The sequence below is a fragment of the Humulus lupulus genome, chromosome 3, assembly GCF_963169125.1.
Source record: "Humulus lupulus chromosome 3, drHumLupu1.1, whole genome shotgun sequence".
Taxonomy (NCBI): domain Eukaryota; kingdom Viridiplantae; phylum Streptophyta; class Magnoliopsida; order Rosales; family Cannabaceae; genus Humulus; species Humulus lupulus.
In genome coordinates, this window is record NC_084795.1 from 44,881,864 (window position 1) to 44,895,496 (window position 13,633).

General features: G+C 37.8%; 2 protein-coding genes across 2 annotated transcripts; both read left to right on the top strand.

Moving 5' to 3' along the window:
* Positions 1 to 519: 519 nt before the first annotated feature.
* LOC133824050 (uncharacterized) lies at positions 520 to 1,683 on the top strand. Its single transcript, XM_062256910.1, has one exon. The coding sequence runs from the start codon at positions 520 to 522 to the stop codon at positions 1,681 to 1,683; it is 1,164 nt and encodes a 387-aa protein (XP_062112894.1).
* A 7,222-nt stretch (positions 1,684 to 8,905) lies between these two features.
* LOC133824051 (uncharacterized mitochondrial protein AtMg00810-like) lies at positions 8,906 to 9,532 on the top strand. Its single transcript, XM_062256911.1, has 2 exons — positions 8,906 to 9,258; positions 9,385 to 9,532. The coding sequence occupies exons 1-2, from the start codon at positions 8,906 to 8,908 to the stop codon at positions 9,530 to 9,532; spliced, it is 501 nt and encodes a 166-aa protein (XP_062112895.1).
* The last annotated feature ends 4,101 nt before the right edge of the window (positions 9,533 to 13,633 follow it).

Sequence of the window (13,633 nt, forward strand, 5' to 3'; positions counted from 1 at the left end):
TTAGAAGATTTGTAAATTGTAGTTTATTATGTAATTATGAATATTAGGTGTGTAAATCCTATAACTAGGATTGTATTTTACTAATGGAATACACAGAAAAAGTAGAAATAAAATTTCTCCTACAAATTCTATATGGTATCAGAGCCGTACAACTCTCTATTCCTCTTCTCCGATGGGGTCCATCATCCCTGTCCAGTCTGGCTATTATTTAGGGTTTCGGCAACATCTCCAGCTCCAGACGGCATCTGTGACTCCAGGAGACATCTTCGACAAGCTCTAGTTCGACGTCATCCTCTGCCCAGGCCTTCACTCTGCCACCTTGCACGCCGGCATGGTCCTCGGTCCTGCCCGACACTCTGCTTGTCGTCCTTAGTCCATTCATCGCCTTCAAGTCTCGGTCGAACCCTTGCAATCCTTGCAACCCTCCGTCACATAAACAAACAACCTTTTTTTTACAGCCCAAACCCTCGACCCTTTGACAGCTTCACCCTAACGTGCCAGCCTTCGCCACGTGTCATCATGACAAGCAGTGAAGAAATCTCCTCCCAAACTAGTGGGCCTAACCCAATTCCAGCCCAAATCCAGGCCCAAATTCAGTCATTTAGTTCCATGGGATCCATTTACAGTCATGATACCAACTCTTTCCACATCACAGCCCACAAACTTGATGGTAGGAGTTATCTACAATGGGCACAGTCAGTAAAGTTGGTCATCTGTGGGCGTGGAAAACTTGGATACCTCACTGGTGACTTTCCTACCCCTCATCTAACTGACTCCACTTACAAGGTATGGCAGGCTAAGAATTATATTGTCCTTGCTTGGCTTATTAATTCGATGGATCGAAAAATCAGTCGCATGTATTTATTTTTTAAGATTTCTAAGGAAGTCTGGGATGCTGCTAAGAAGATGTACTCTGACCTTGGAAATGCCTCTCAGATTTTTGAGATTTGTACCAAACTCAAAGAAATCAAGCAAGGTACTCACACTGTAACCCAATATTTCTCAGACTTACAAGACTTGTGGCAGGAACTCGACTTGTATATGGATACCACTCCTTTGTGTGCTACCTGCACCACACTCCAGCGCCAACAATTAGAAAAGGAGCGGGTCTTTGAATTCCTTACGAGGTTGAACAATAATCTTGATGAAGTTCAGGGTCGTTTGGTCAGTTGTTCTCCTTTTCCTGACACTGAAGAAGCTTTCTCTGAGGTCAAACATGAAGAAGCACGTCGTCGTGTCATGCTCACCACTCCAGAATTGCCTGTCGTTGAAAGCTCTGTGCTTGTCTCAAAATCAGGTCCACCACCATTTGGCAGATCCACTCTTGACCCTCGACCTAATCGTACGGGGCAACGACCTTGGTGTGATCAATATCAACGTCATGGCCATACTCGCTCCACCTGTTGGGAAATTCATGGAAAACCACCAAACTGGACACCTCGTTGCCAGAATGACAAAAAAACCTATCACACTCAGACATCAGATGCTACCAATCTGAGCACTCATGCTGCCCCTTCATTCAGTCAGGAACAACTCGAACAATTATACACGTTCTTTAGTCAATCTTTCATGAAACCCAAGTCTGGTCCCGAATCTCATAGTGCATCTGTTGCACATTCTGGTCATTTTTCTTCCGCTTTCCAACACCATGGATCATCGACTCTGGCGCAACTGATCACATGACAGGTTTACCTCATTTGTTTGATTCCTATTGTCCCGCTCTACTACGTCTAGTGTTAAGATTGCAGATGGAACTCACTCACCTATTGCAGGAATTGGCACCATAAAATTGTCTTCTGATTTACTTCTTAAATCAGTACTTCATGTTCCTTCATTAAAATGCAATTTAATATCTATTCATAAATTGAGATCTGATAATCATTTTCTTGCTAAATTTGTCTCCAATTCTTGTCAATTTCAGGATCTATCATCAGGGAGGATGATTGGCAGTGCTAGGATTCGTGACAGACTTTATTTCTTTCAACATCCGCCTAAAGAGCAGTCTCATTTACATTGTTTGGCTTCAATTTCTATGTCTAATTCTGTTTTTTATTCAAATTTTTGAACAATTATGTTATGGAATTGTCGACTTTGACATCCAAGCTTTTTATATTTAAAATACTTGTTTCCGTCTTTGTTTATCAATAAAAAGGTTGCTGATTTTCAATGTGATATATGCCAAATTTCTAAACATACTCGTGTTTTGTTTCCTCCCAAACTATATACACCTTCCAGGCCTTTTTCTCTTGTTCACAGTGGCTTGTGGGGTCCGTCAAAAGTCATTACCTCCTCTGGTAAGCATTCGTTTATCACCTTGATTGATAATCATACGCGAATCACTTGGGTTTATCTACTTAGGCACAAATCTGAATGTAGCGTCTCGGAATTTTACGTAGCGTCTCAGAATTTTACTTAGCTAGGTAGTAGTAGTAGTATTTTAATTTTCGTGATTATTGGTTCAAGCCGAGATTTAGTTAGAAATTCATAGACATAGTTATGGATTTTACAAGTTTAACATATAGTTTAGAAAGATTAATTTTAACATAAGGTTTGATTAATATAGTTGTTCCTAGAAATATTATTTATTATAACCTAAGGTTTAGATAAACTAATTAAGAACGTGGCACTTGTCACATGCATGTTTATTAAGGATTTAAGGAATTTAGATGAATAATTTAATAAAGGATAGATCTAGAAGCTTTAGAACCTTCCAGCAGCTGTTAGGTTCATGTTTTACTCATTCAAGGTTGTTTTAACAAACTTCTAGTGTGCTGAAAGTGTGCAAAAACGTGTTTAAAATATCAGTGTATGCCGATAAGGGGTCGTTATGTCGCCTAAGGTTGATACGGAAAACACATCACCTTTGCACGAATGAAACCACGAAGGTTCGAGGCATAAGGGTAGGCGATATATCTCCTATAGAGGGGAGATATATCGGCCCTTGGTGGCATTTTTGAAACTTCGTGGAACCCGAGCTTAAAACAGCCGTCAACAACTTGGACTTGCTCTTGAACATTTTTGACCGAGTTCTGGGCATCTGTTGAACGAAAATTCAAATTTATTCAATTAATATTCATTTATTTATTCTATTTAAAAGGGGTTAGTTTCACTCCTTGAACTCTATAAATAGAACCTAGTACTCAGTCATTTCATTCATTATTCAAGCATTCTTCAGAGGCTCCAAGTTGCTAAATTTATTCTAGAGAGAAAACACTAGGGTTTTGGGATTAAAAGCTTTTCTAAACACTTGGGAAGTAATATAGAGTGACATTTTGGTATTGAGGTGTAGAACGGAGTTCTAGTCTAACCAAGGTATTCTTATTCTCAGGTTTAATTCATTATAGCTCTTTTATTTTCTTTTTCTTTTAGTACCTAACTTATTATTATGTCTTTTGGTTAGGTTTTTAAGTTTCTTGAAACTTAAGGTTTTTTGGTAAGTTTCTGTCTTGATGGTTTAGATCTCCTTTTCATCTCCATTTCTTTAGAAACTCATGATTCTTACTGTTGGTTTTAGGAGTTTTCCAATCCCGTTCTTGTCACCGATATCCCAGTTTTTGGTAAGGAAAATAGGTTAGAATATATGTGTTATGATATGTTTATATGATATGATATGTTATAGTGCTATGTTATATATGTATATGAATATGTTTTATGTTATAGTCACTTGGGTATTATAGTTGCTTAGACAGCAAATCGAATCCCAAGATTTTTTATCATTATCGTAGATTAGAGTTATGATTTACCCTACCTCGATTAGTAGACAGAGGACCTAGATGGGTTATCATATACTATTTTGTGATCTAACCTACCTCGATTAGTAGACTGAAGACCTAGATGGTTTTATCACATGCTACGGTAATGAGTTAATGGCCATTAATATTGAAGTCCTATGTTTATATGATATACGTTTTTACGTTATATATTTTATAGTATATGTTTTTAGTCTTATGATTGATGTTATGTTTTAGTAGTTTTTCCTTGCTGGGCAATAGGCTCATTCCTTTTATTTTAGATTGTTCAGGAAAATAAGCTTGGAAGGCAGGACGGATTCATGGCAGCTTTGGCATGTGTATTGGGGATGTACTGAATGGATGGACTGCTAGAAGATGGAGGATGAAGTTATTTTGAGTCTTTTCAATTTATTTATTTATTTTTCTGCATTTAGTATTTGAACAATTTAATTAAAGGTTATGTTTTCTTTAATGATTTTATGTAAATAACAATGGGATCCCGTATTTTGGATTTTTTTAATAAAGTTCTATTATCATATGTGTGTATTCCAAAATAGTAGCTATGTCATTGTAGTTTTTAATGGTCCAAGGTCTTAGAATTAGTTGGGTCATTATAGTTGGTATCAGAGCCCACAGTTCATATGCATACAGTGTGTATTCCTTGCCAATATAGTATTTCTCGGATAACTCCAACAGCCAGTTTTTCGACACATTGGACACAATAGAAGATGCCAACAAAGGACCAGAATCTGGCCCCTCGGGAGCCACTTGTCGCAGCACTTTCTTCGACATATCTGCAAAACCCAAAGAAAAAGGTGAGGTCGAAACAGGCCACTTTACCCTCCATTTTTTCTTTCTGGCAAGAGTTTTCCACCGAGGCGCTGAGAGTGGAAGTGCTGAGTAAGGTTGAATCAAAGACAGGGGTTGAGGGGAACCTGGGTTGACCTCATGACAACTATAAGGGGAGAACAGGGCAGGAGGTTCAAGTGGGAGGTTTCCCTCCATGAACTCCAACTCTATATGTAGATCAAAAAGGCTCACTCTAAGGTTTGCAATGTGGTCACTAAGGTCAAAGGAGAAAGGAACTCCATCACCCCTCAAAATTGAATCTATTTCGCTCTCCACCACCCAGATTTTATGCCTAAGTTCAGCCATGTGCTTAAGGTGACGTATACGGGCCTGCCTCAAAGTGTCATAGTCTTGGTGATGGTTGTTTTTTGGGGACTTCGAGTGTGAAGATAAGTCTACAAACTCGACCCCTGGAGGAACGCTAGACGATCCCTCACATGCCATGGAACCTCGTCTCATAGGTAATAAGGGTGCACGTGTAGGTGAATGGGGTGCTACAAAACACAAAGGAATAGGCTCAAAACCTCTAGACACAAGCTCTCAAAATGACCAACTACGGGGTACAAGCAAGGGCATGTGTGTGGATTGGCTCACAAGGAGATCCGTCCAAGGCAACCCATCCCAAGTAATGCTAAATTAGACCCACTGAACATAAGAAAGAAAGAAAGTATACCTTGAGTAAGTAAAATCAAGCACCGTCACAATCAAAAGAAGGCCTAGGGTCAAAAGCACCGTCGTGGTCGAAGAAATGCAAATGGTCGAAAATATGTGCCTACAAAAATAAAGGAGAAAGGTATTTTAGTCTCAAAGCACCTATATGGACATTTTCATAAAAGAAAGGAATTCAAATAATAAAGTAGAAAGACCACCAAAATGAGTTTGCAAGGAATCAAACCCCTTACCTCTTGGAGGAAGTGAAGACACTAATACCACCAAGCTAAGAAGAGAAAGTGTAAATATTATGCTTGAGATGAATGTCTAGTTATAAGAACCACAAACTCTTTTAAGCCATTGGATCCACTGCTTGATCAATGGTCAAGAAGGGAGCTTGGCACTTGCCTTGGGATTTGCGGAGCACAATGATAGGCTCACATTCGCTCTCAAAATCTCATAATAATCTTCAACTCCAAAGTGTGTTTTTCTATAATGTCAAAATGAAGAAACAAGCTAATACCTCACGGGCAAACCAAAAGCATCGTACCTGGAAGTCTGCCAGAGAGCCTGAAGACCCTCTTGTAAACTGGGGGGCAAGTGTAGATGCTAAAAATTATGCACGAGTGAAAGACCAACATTTTATGCTTGTGGTCCTTTGAAGGTACTACGGTCTCACGCCCAGGTGCCGCGCATCCAGGCGCCTCACAAAGCCACTTGTACACCTCACCTCGCCCGCCTCGCTGAAGGCCCCATGGTCTCGCGCCCAGGTGCTGCGTAGCCATGGGCCGTACCTGCCTCACTGAAGGCCCCATGATCTCCCGCCCAGGTGTCGCGCACCCAGGCGCCTCGCGAAGCCACCCGTACATCTCGCCTCGCCCGCCTCACTGAAGGCCCCATGGTCTCGCGCCCAAGTGTCGCGCACCCATGGGCCTCGCCCAGGTGCCGCGCACCCAGGCACCTCACGAAGCCACTTATGCACTTCGCCTCACCCACCTCGCTGAAGGTCCCATGATCTCGCACCCAGGTGCTGCGCACCCATGCGCCACACGAGATGCCACTGTGCCCCAAGTCTACGCCTCGCAACATGCACCTTGGAACCGTGTCTCCCAAGAGGTCCCATAAAGACTTCAATATTTAAAGGTAAAAACCTCGGTATAACTCAAAGAGATCATACAGGTACGAAGCATGTACGGGGTACGACCCTTAAGACCCCGGATGTCAGACCCTATCCCCACGTCAGACAAGTAGTGGTCGTACGCGCAAGGTACATGATGTGGTCCTTCTCAGCCAACCTCTGACATCTGTCCCTAGCAAGTAATGGAGGTACGAGGAGTGGTGGCATGACCTACATGCTTCTGACCAATTATCAGCATCGACACCATAACCCTCTGCTCCCCCACGACATGTGCCACTACCATGACAGCGTACCCAAGTACCTTCTTGTCCCCTGGGACCACCTTGTATCCAATGCAATTAGAGCCAAGCTATAAATTGAATTCCACCCCTCAAACTAAGGGGTTGGAAAATTATTGTAATATCAGACTATTCTAAGAGCCATATACGAGTTTTTCTTCTATTGTTCACTTGCAATTTTTCTCCAAATTTCTACAAGTTCTTTTGCATTCATTAAGTTCTGATTAATTCTTTGAGTTTTCCATCCATATTTTGTTGATGAGTTTCTGCCATCAACAATATATGTTCTTAGTCTTATGATTTATGTTATGTTATAGTAGATTTTCCTTGTTGGGCATTAGGCTCATTCCTTTTATTTTAGATGGTGCAAAAAATAAGCTTGGAAGGCGGGACAGATTCATGGTAGCTTTGGCATGTGTATTGGGGATGTACTAAATGGATGGACTGCTGGAAGATCGAGGATGAAATTATTTTGAGTCTTTTCAATTTATGTATTTATCTTTCCGCATTTAGTATTTGAACAATTTAATTAAATATTATGTTTTCTTTAATGTTTTTATGTAAATAACAATGGGATCCTGTATTTTGGATTTTTATAATAAAGTTCTATTATCCTATGTATGTATTCCAAAATAGTAGCTATGTCATAGTAGTTTTTAATGGTCTGATGTCTTAGAATTAGTCGGGTCATTACACTGAAACCTGCCAAGTCTTATAAAATTTCCACAAAATGATCCACACCCAGTACCAAACGTCTATCCGGACACTCCATACCGATAATGGTACTGAATATTTCAATTCCACCATTGGCCCTATCTTCTACATCATGGAATTGTTGATCAAAGTTCATGTGTAGATACCCCGCAGCAGAATGGAGTCGCCAAAATAAAAATCGCCATCTCTTAGAAATGGCTCGTGCTATTATGTTCAATATGCATGTTCCAAAATATCTTTGGGCGACGTTGTCCTTATTGCCACTTATCTCATTAATCGCCTTCCTAGTACGCCCCTTCAGTTCAAAACACCATACTCCATTTTTCGGTCTCTCTACCCTCACACTTCCACCAATAACCTCCCAGTCAAAGTTTTTGGTTGCACTGCCTTTGTCCACGTACACTCCCAACACCGGAGTAAACTAGATCCTCGAGCCATAAAAATTGTTTTCCTAGGATATTCACCTGCACAGAAGGGCTACTGTTGCTGTTGTCCTCTCACCAAGAAGTCATTCACCTCCAAAGATGTCACTTTTTTCAAAAATTCTCCTTATTTCACTCCCACCTCGCTTCAAGGGGAGCACATCCATCACGAGCAAGAAGCTCAGTGGTCGTGGGGTTTACAAATGCCCCTAGATACTTCATTCCCTTCAGAACCAGATACTCATCCTCCTAAAAATCATCCATCTTCTTCTACTTCGCAAGATCACACATCTTCTTCTGCTTCTCAAGATCATCCATCTTTACCTGCTTCTCACATAAACAAGGAAATACGGGTGTATACCAGAAGAGAAAGAAATAAACAAGTAACGAATCCTTATCACAGTCAAGAATTCGATCCAGTGATAGAACCACTTCCCTCAAATGATCCAGGTAAACTTCCCTCAAACACTCAGTTAGATTTAGATATTCCTATTGCATAAAGAAAAGGAACTCGAACTTGTACCCAACACCCCATTTCAAAATTCATCTCTTATGCAAAACTATCATCTCCATTTAGAGTTTTTACCTCTAGTCTGTCAGATGTTGTGATTCCCAGGAATATCAGTGAAACACTTGGTACTCCTCAATGGAAGATGGCAGTTCTCGAAGAAATAAAAGCCTTTAAGCATAATGGAACTCAGAGACTAGTGGAGTTACCACCAGACAAGAAAGTAATAGGTTGCAAATGGGTATTCACGGTCAAATACAATGCAAGTGGATCTATTGAGAGGTACAAAGCGCGGTTAGTTACAAAGGGTTTTACCCAGACCTATGGAATTGACTACACTGAAACCTTCACCCCGGTTGCCAAACTCAATACTATCAGAGTATTGCTCTCGCTGGTAGTCAAATTAGATTGGAAGTTACATCAACTTGATGTAAAAAAATGCATTCTTGAATGGAGAACTAGAAGAAGAAGTATACATGAGTCAGCCCCCGGGTTTTGAAGAATCTCCCAATACAACCAAAGTGTGAAGGCTAGATAAATCTCTTTATGGTCTAAAACAATCTCCTCGAGCATGGTTCAATCGGTTCTTGAAAGCAGTCAAGGGAGTCGGATACATGCAAGGTCAAATAGATCATATCCTATTCATCAAACACTCAGAAACTGGGAAAATAGCAGTATTGATTGTGTATGTTGATAATATCATTGCCACTGGCAACCACACTGAAGAAATGATTTTGATCAAAGAAATGTTGGCAAAAGATTTTGAAGTCAAGAATCTTGGCGGATTCGGGTATTTTCTGGGAATGGAATTTGCTACAAGCAAACTAGGGAATTCAGTTTCTCAAAGAAAATACACTCTTGATCTCTTAAATGAAACAGGAATGCATGGCAGTAAACCCAGCAGAACTTCAATCGAGCTGGGAGACAAGAAGAAAATGTTTGAAGGAAGTCCAATTGACAAAGGAAGGTACTAGTAGCTAGTCGGGAAGCTTATCTACCTCTCACATACTAGACCTGATATTGCTTTTGTAGTAAGTCTGGTCAGTCAATATATGCATGATCCATGTCAAGGACATCTCAATGCTATATACAGAATTATGAGGTATCTAAAGCAAACACCAGGAAAAGGTCTTTTCTTCAAAAAGACAACTGAGAGGAAGATCGAAGTACTCACAGATGCAGATTGGGCTGGGTCAGTTAATGATAGAAAGTCTACATCTGGGTATTGCACAATTGTATGAGGAAATGTGGTGACATGGCGAAGTAAAAAATGGTGGTTGCAAGAAGTAGTACAGAAGCCGAGTATAGAGCCATGGCCCATGGAGTGTGCGAAAAAATATGGATTGAACGCCTATTAGGGGAATTGAAGATTGAATATGAAGCCCTCATTCAGCTCTACTGTGATAATCAGTCTACCATCAGTATTTCACATAACCATATACATCATGACAGAACCAAACACATTGAAGTGGACCAGCACTTTATTAAAGTGAAGATTGATGGAGGAACTATCAGCATCAAATATGTACAAACAGATCAACAGTTGGTTGATATTCTCACAAAAGGGTTATGTTGAACAAAAAAAAATAGGGAGAGAAATAAGAATCTAAATCAATATATAAAAGAAATATAATATATGTATATATCCACATAAAAAAAACATGATATATATATTAATAAAGATAATGTGTAGAGAGGTTTTGATTTAAGTGTAGTTAAAAGAGAGAAAGAGAAATCGGTATAGGTGAGAAAAATTAGGGGAGTTATCTCCACTCACCTATTTCTTTATTCCCACTTCTCCATTTATTTAAATGTGTTATGAAAACAGTTTTAACTACAAGACTCTCTATAAATAAATAAAAAAGCAGGAGAAGAAAAAAGGGAGATAGACATTTTGCATAATGAAAAAAATAGAGAAAAAAAAAATCAAATCACAGTACTTCTTCAAATTGCTCAAGGTTTCACAGATAAATATCTATCCCTGAATTCCTTCTTCTTCCCTGGCTTTCTCTTGCTCCATGATGGAATGCACTCATTATGCCCCAAAAAATTGATGGAAGCACTCATCCAAAAATATATGGAATGCACTCATTCCACTACAATTCTAAGGAATGCACTCATTCCACTACAAATCTATAGAATGCACTCATTCTGCCCTTAATTTATTTTTCTTTAAAATAAAATTAGACTGTTATGCTGTCAAAATTATCACAAAATATTAGTTTTGTCTAAAATACAGTGAGAACACCTTCAGTTTTGGCAAAATACCTCATTAACCAAAAAAGGTCTTGAAAGATTTCAATGGATTAAATATATTCCACTGTTGCAATTTCTCTCGTTCAAGCAGGCGAAGTTGAAAGTTATTGTTTTACTGATATTCAAAAGGGATATCTGCATGTATATTCAATAAAAATGGTGATGAATATGTGCTCAGAGTCTGAAACAAAGAAAGAAAAAATTGAGAGCAGTCGATCAACTCATAGATATGAGTTATTTGGCATGTAGTACATACTTTTATCACAAATTGATCTAATTGAAAAGAACTTTTGATTCTACATGCAAGGAAAAGTAAACACATAATCCATATATGGACAAAAACGATGTATATATAAATTAAATATATTCATATATACATATATCATATATATATATGTGCAAATGGTGCATCGAAATCCTATAAGTCTAAAAAGATTTTAATGTATGACAGAAGAACAAATGATGTAATCATATATATATATATACATACTCTAGTAAACTAGAAAGAAACAATGATATATACATTTCACTTTAGTGAATATATTGATGTTCACACACGCATATATATATATAATTACCTAAACTAAAATAACGTGGCTTATAAATGAGTTTGGTCTTCAACTCCAAAAATTGATAGATACGTGGACGAAGTATAAATGTTCACTGAGCTTGAAGTTAAGGCCAAAATGCTATGGAAAATACTCTTTAATTTTCTTTCAAACTAAAATTCTCTCTCTCAAATTTAGAGAATTTTGATGAGTGATTTGAGATGAGTACAATAGAAAAATGCTTATATAGATGCGAATATAAGACCAGTTGTATTATATCTCGATTTCAATTCAAATTTAAACTGAAATCTGAACCAAAGAGATATTTTATACCAAATTTAAATATAATCATATTTTATTTTGAATTTTAGTTTTAAAAGAAACTTTAGAGAGATAATGGTTTTAATTATTCACTCTCAAATATTGAGAATAATTAAATAAATAAAGTCAAATAATCTCTTTATAGATAAAATAAATTCTTGATAAAAATTATATAAAGAGATTTTAAGACATAAAATTGTCACCAAAATGACAAAATTCTAAAACCATGTCAAATGGTATAAATTTTTTAAAAAAAATTTGAAATGAGCTCATTAAATCATCTCAAGTGATAAAATCCATTTTAAATGGTATCTCAAAGAGATCATTTACCTCAAAAAAAAATCCCAAAAGTGGTATTTTACCTCAAAATTCAAAAGTGCAATAAAGTAGCTTCAAAATCATGTAAAATGGTATTTTCAAGAGGTCTTTCGCCTCAAAATTCAATAACACTCCAAAGCATATCTAAAATAAGAATACCCAAATTTCAAAGTGAGGTCATTCACCTCAATAAAATTTCTAAGTCAGGTCATTCACCTCAAACCCCCACCTTAAATGGTAAGAATTTCAAAGTGAGTTAATTCTTCACAAAATTCTCAAATATACAAAAATGTTTTGAATTGCGTTTGAATTGATTCCTCTAAAGGATACAGATGCAACTTAGTCGTTAAAACTAAGTGCAGTCACATGAACCACAAATTCCCAAAATTCTCAAATATCAAACACAACTCTCAAAATTCCATAAAAGGTCATTCACCTCAGAATTTTTCATAACTTCCAAACACCTAAATGATTACATGATATGGCATCTACCGGAATTTCATAAATTTCTAAAACTACCATGAATTCCTATGAATTGTCATTTACCGGAATTCTTCCATTCATTTTCCAAAATATCTACCTAGAACTACAAGTGACTTGATCCTTCATAAAGAAGGTATATAGGTAGCTCAGTTAGTCAAATTTACTGAGCGCGGTCGCAATTCCAAATTCCTTAAAATTTTCCCAAAATTACACAAATACTTAATATCATAATAATTGGAATCAAAAGGTTTTCCTTTAAATAAAAAGGGTAGTAATTAAGAGGTTATTCTTATAATCTTGGATGAGTCGAACTCAAATTAATAAAATCTTATGCTATAAAATTGGCATAGGTGAAATTGTGTTTGACATTAATTTAATGTATTAAATTTGAAATTTTTGTCTAACATGATTTTTGGCATGCCCAGTGGGACCCATTCTCCTTTTCATCTCCAAATATGATGATTTTACAAAATCAAAATTTTAGTGCTAACTTTTTTGTTTATATTACAGGAGGAAAATGGCACCACAAGTTACTATTTACTTCCATCATATACCAACTGTCGGCACTAACAATGGACAGAAGCATAGGAGGAATCAGATTTTGGCTTCATTCTCTATTGGCAGGGTGCCTATCACTTACAGTGTACCCAAACAAATGATGAACTTGAAAACCACCACCGAAGCTTGGGAAGCCTTTAAAGGAAAGGTTACTAGAGGCACCACCAAAACTCAAGAAGCCTTGAAAGGCAAGGCGGCTAAAGGTTTCAAAAAGAGGCAAAATCGCTCCATCAAAAGAAACAACGCCAAAATTGTGAAAGCTTCTGCACCATTGCTTTCTGAGGTAGTCAAAACTACCAAAGAAAAATCACTACCAATCAGGGGTTACTCAGTTAAAAATCAAAGGGAATCGAACCAACAATTTTTTCATATTATGATTTGCTCTAGCCCTATCAACTTGCCCACGGTGGCATCTATGATGGTCACTTCGATTGTGGATGAAGAAATTGTACCAGCTCCCTAAAATTTGAGGACCACAAAGGGAACAAAATATTCATCTACACCAAGTACCCCCAAAACATCAAAGCTATTAAAAGGTGACTCTATTATGCCCAAAGTTGTAATACTAGCAAAATCTGCACAGTCAGAAATTCCAACAAAAAGCTTATATAGTCATCAAAGACAGCAACAACCACTCATGGAAGAGACTAGGCATCTGTTGGATCACCTAAGATTAGATGGAGGGTTAAAGACACTTTCCTCTTTCCAAAAGAGGGCTAGAAGTTCACATTCGCAAGTCCTTAAAGCAAACCCTTGTTCGTTCTTCAATAAAAGAGAAGGATGGTAAACAACTCAGAAGGGACAAAGTGAATGGGTATTTCTTCTTGGGTACCGGCCCACAAGAGTTGAACAAAAGAA

Bases quoted from the DNA above. Each gene is read 5' to 3' on its own strand.
- LOC133824051 (XM_062256911.1), top strand. From the start codon at position 8,906: ATGCAAGGTCAAATAGATCATATCCTATTCATCAAACACTCAGAAACT. The intron at 9,259-9,384 runs GTACTAGTAGCT...TGCTATATACAG, and splicing joins AGTCCAATTGACAAAGGAAG to AATTATGAGGTATCTAAAGC.
- LOC133824050 (XM_062256910.1), top strand. From the start codon at position 520: ATGACAAGCAGTGAAGAAATCTCCTCCCAAACTAGTGGGCCTAACCCA.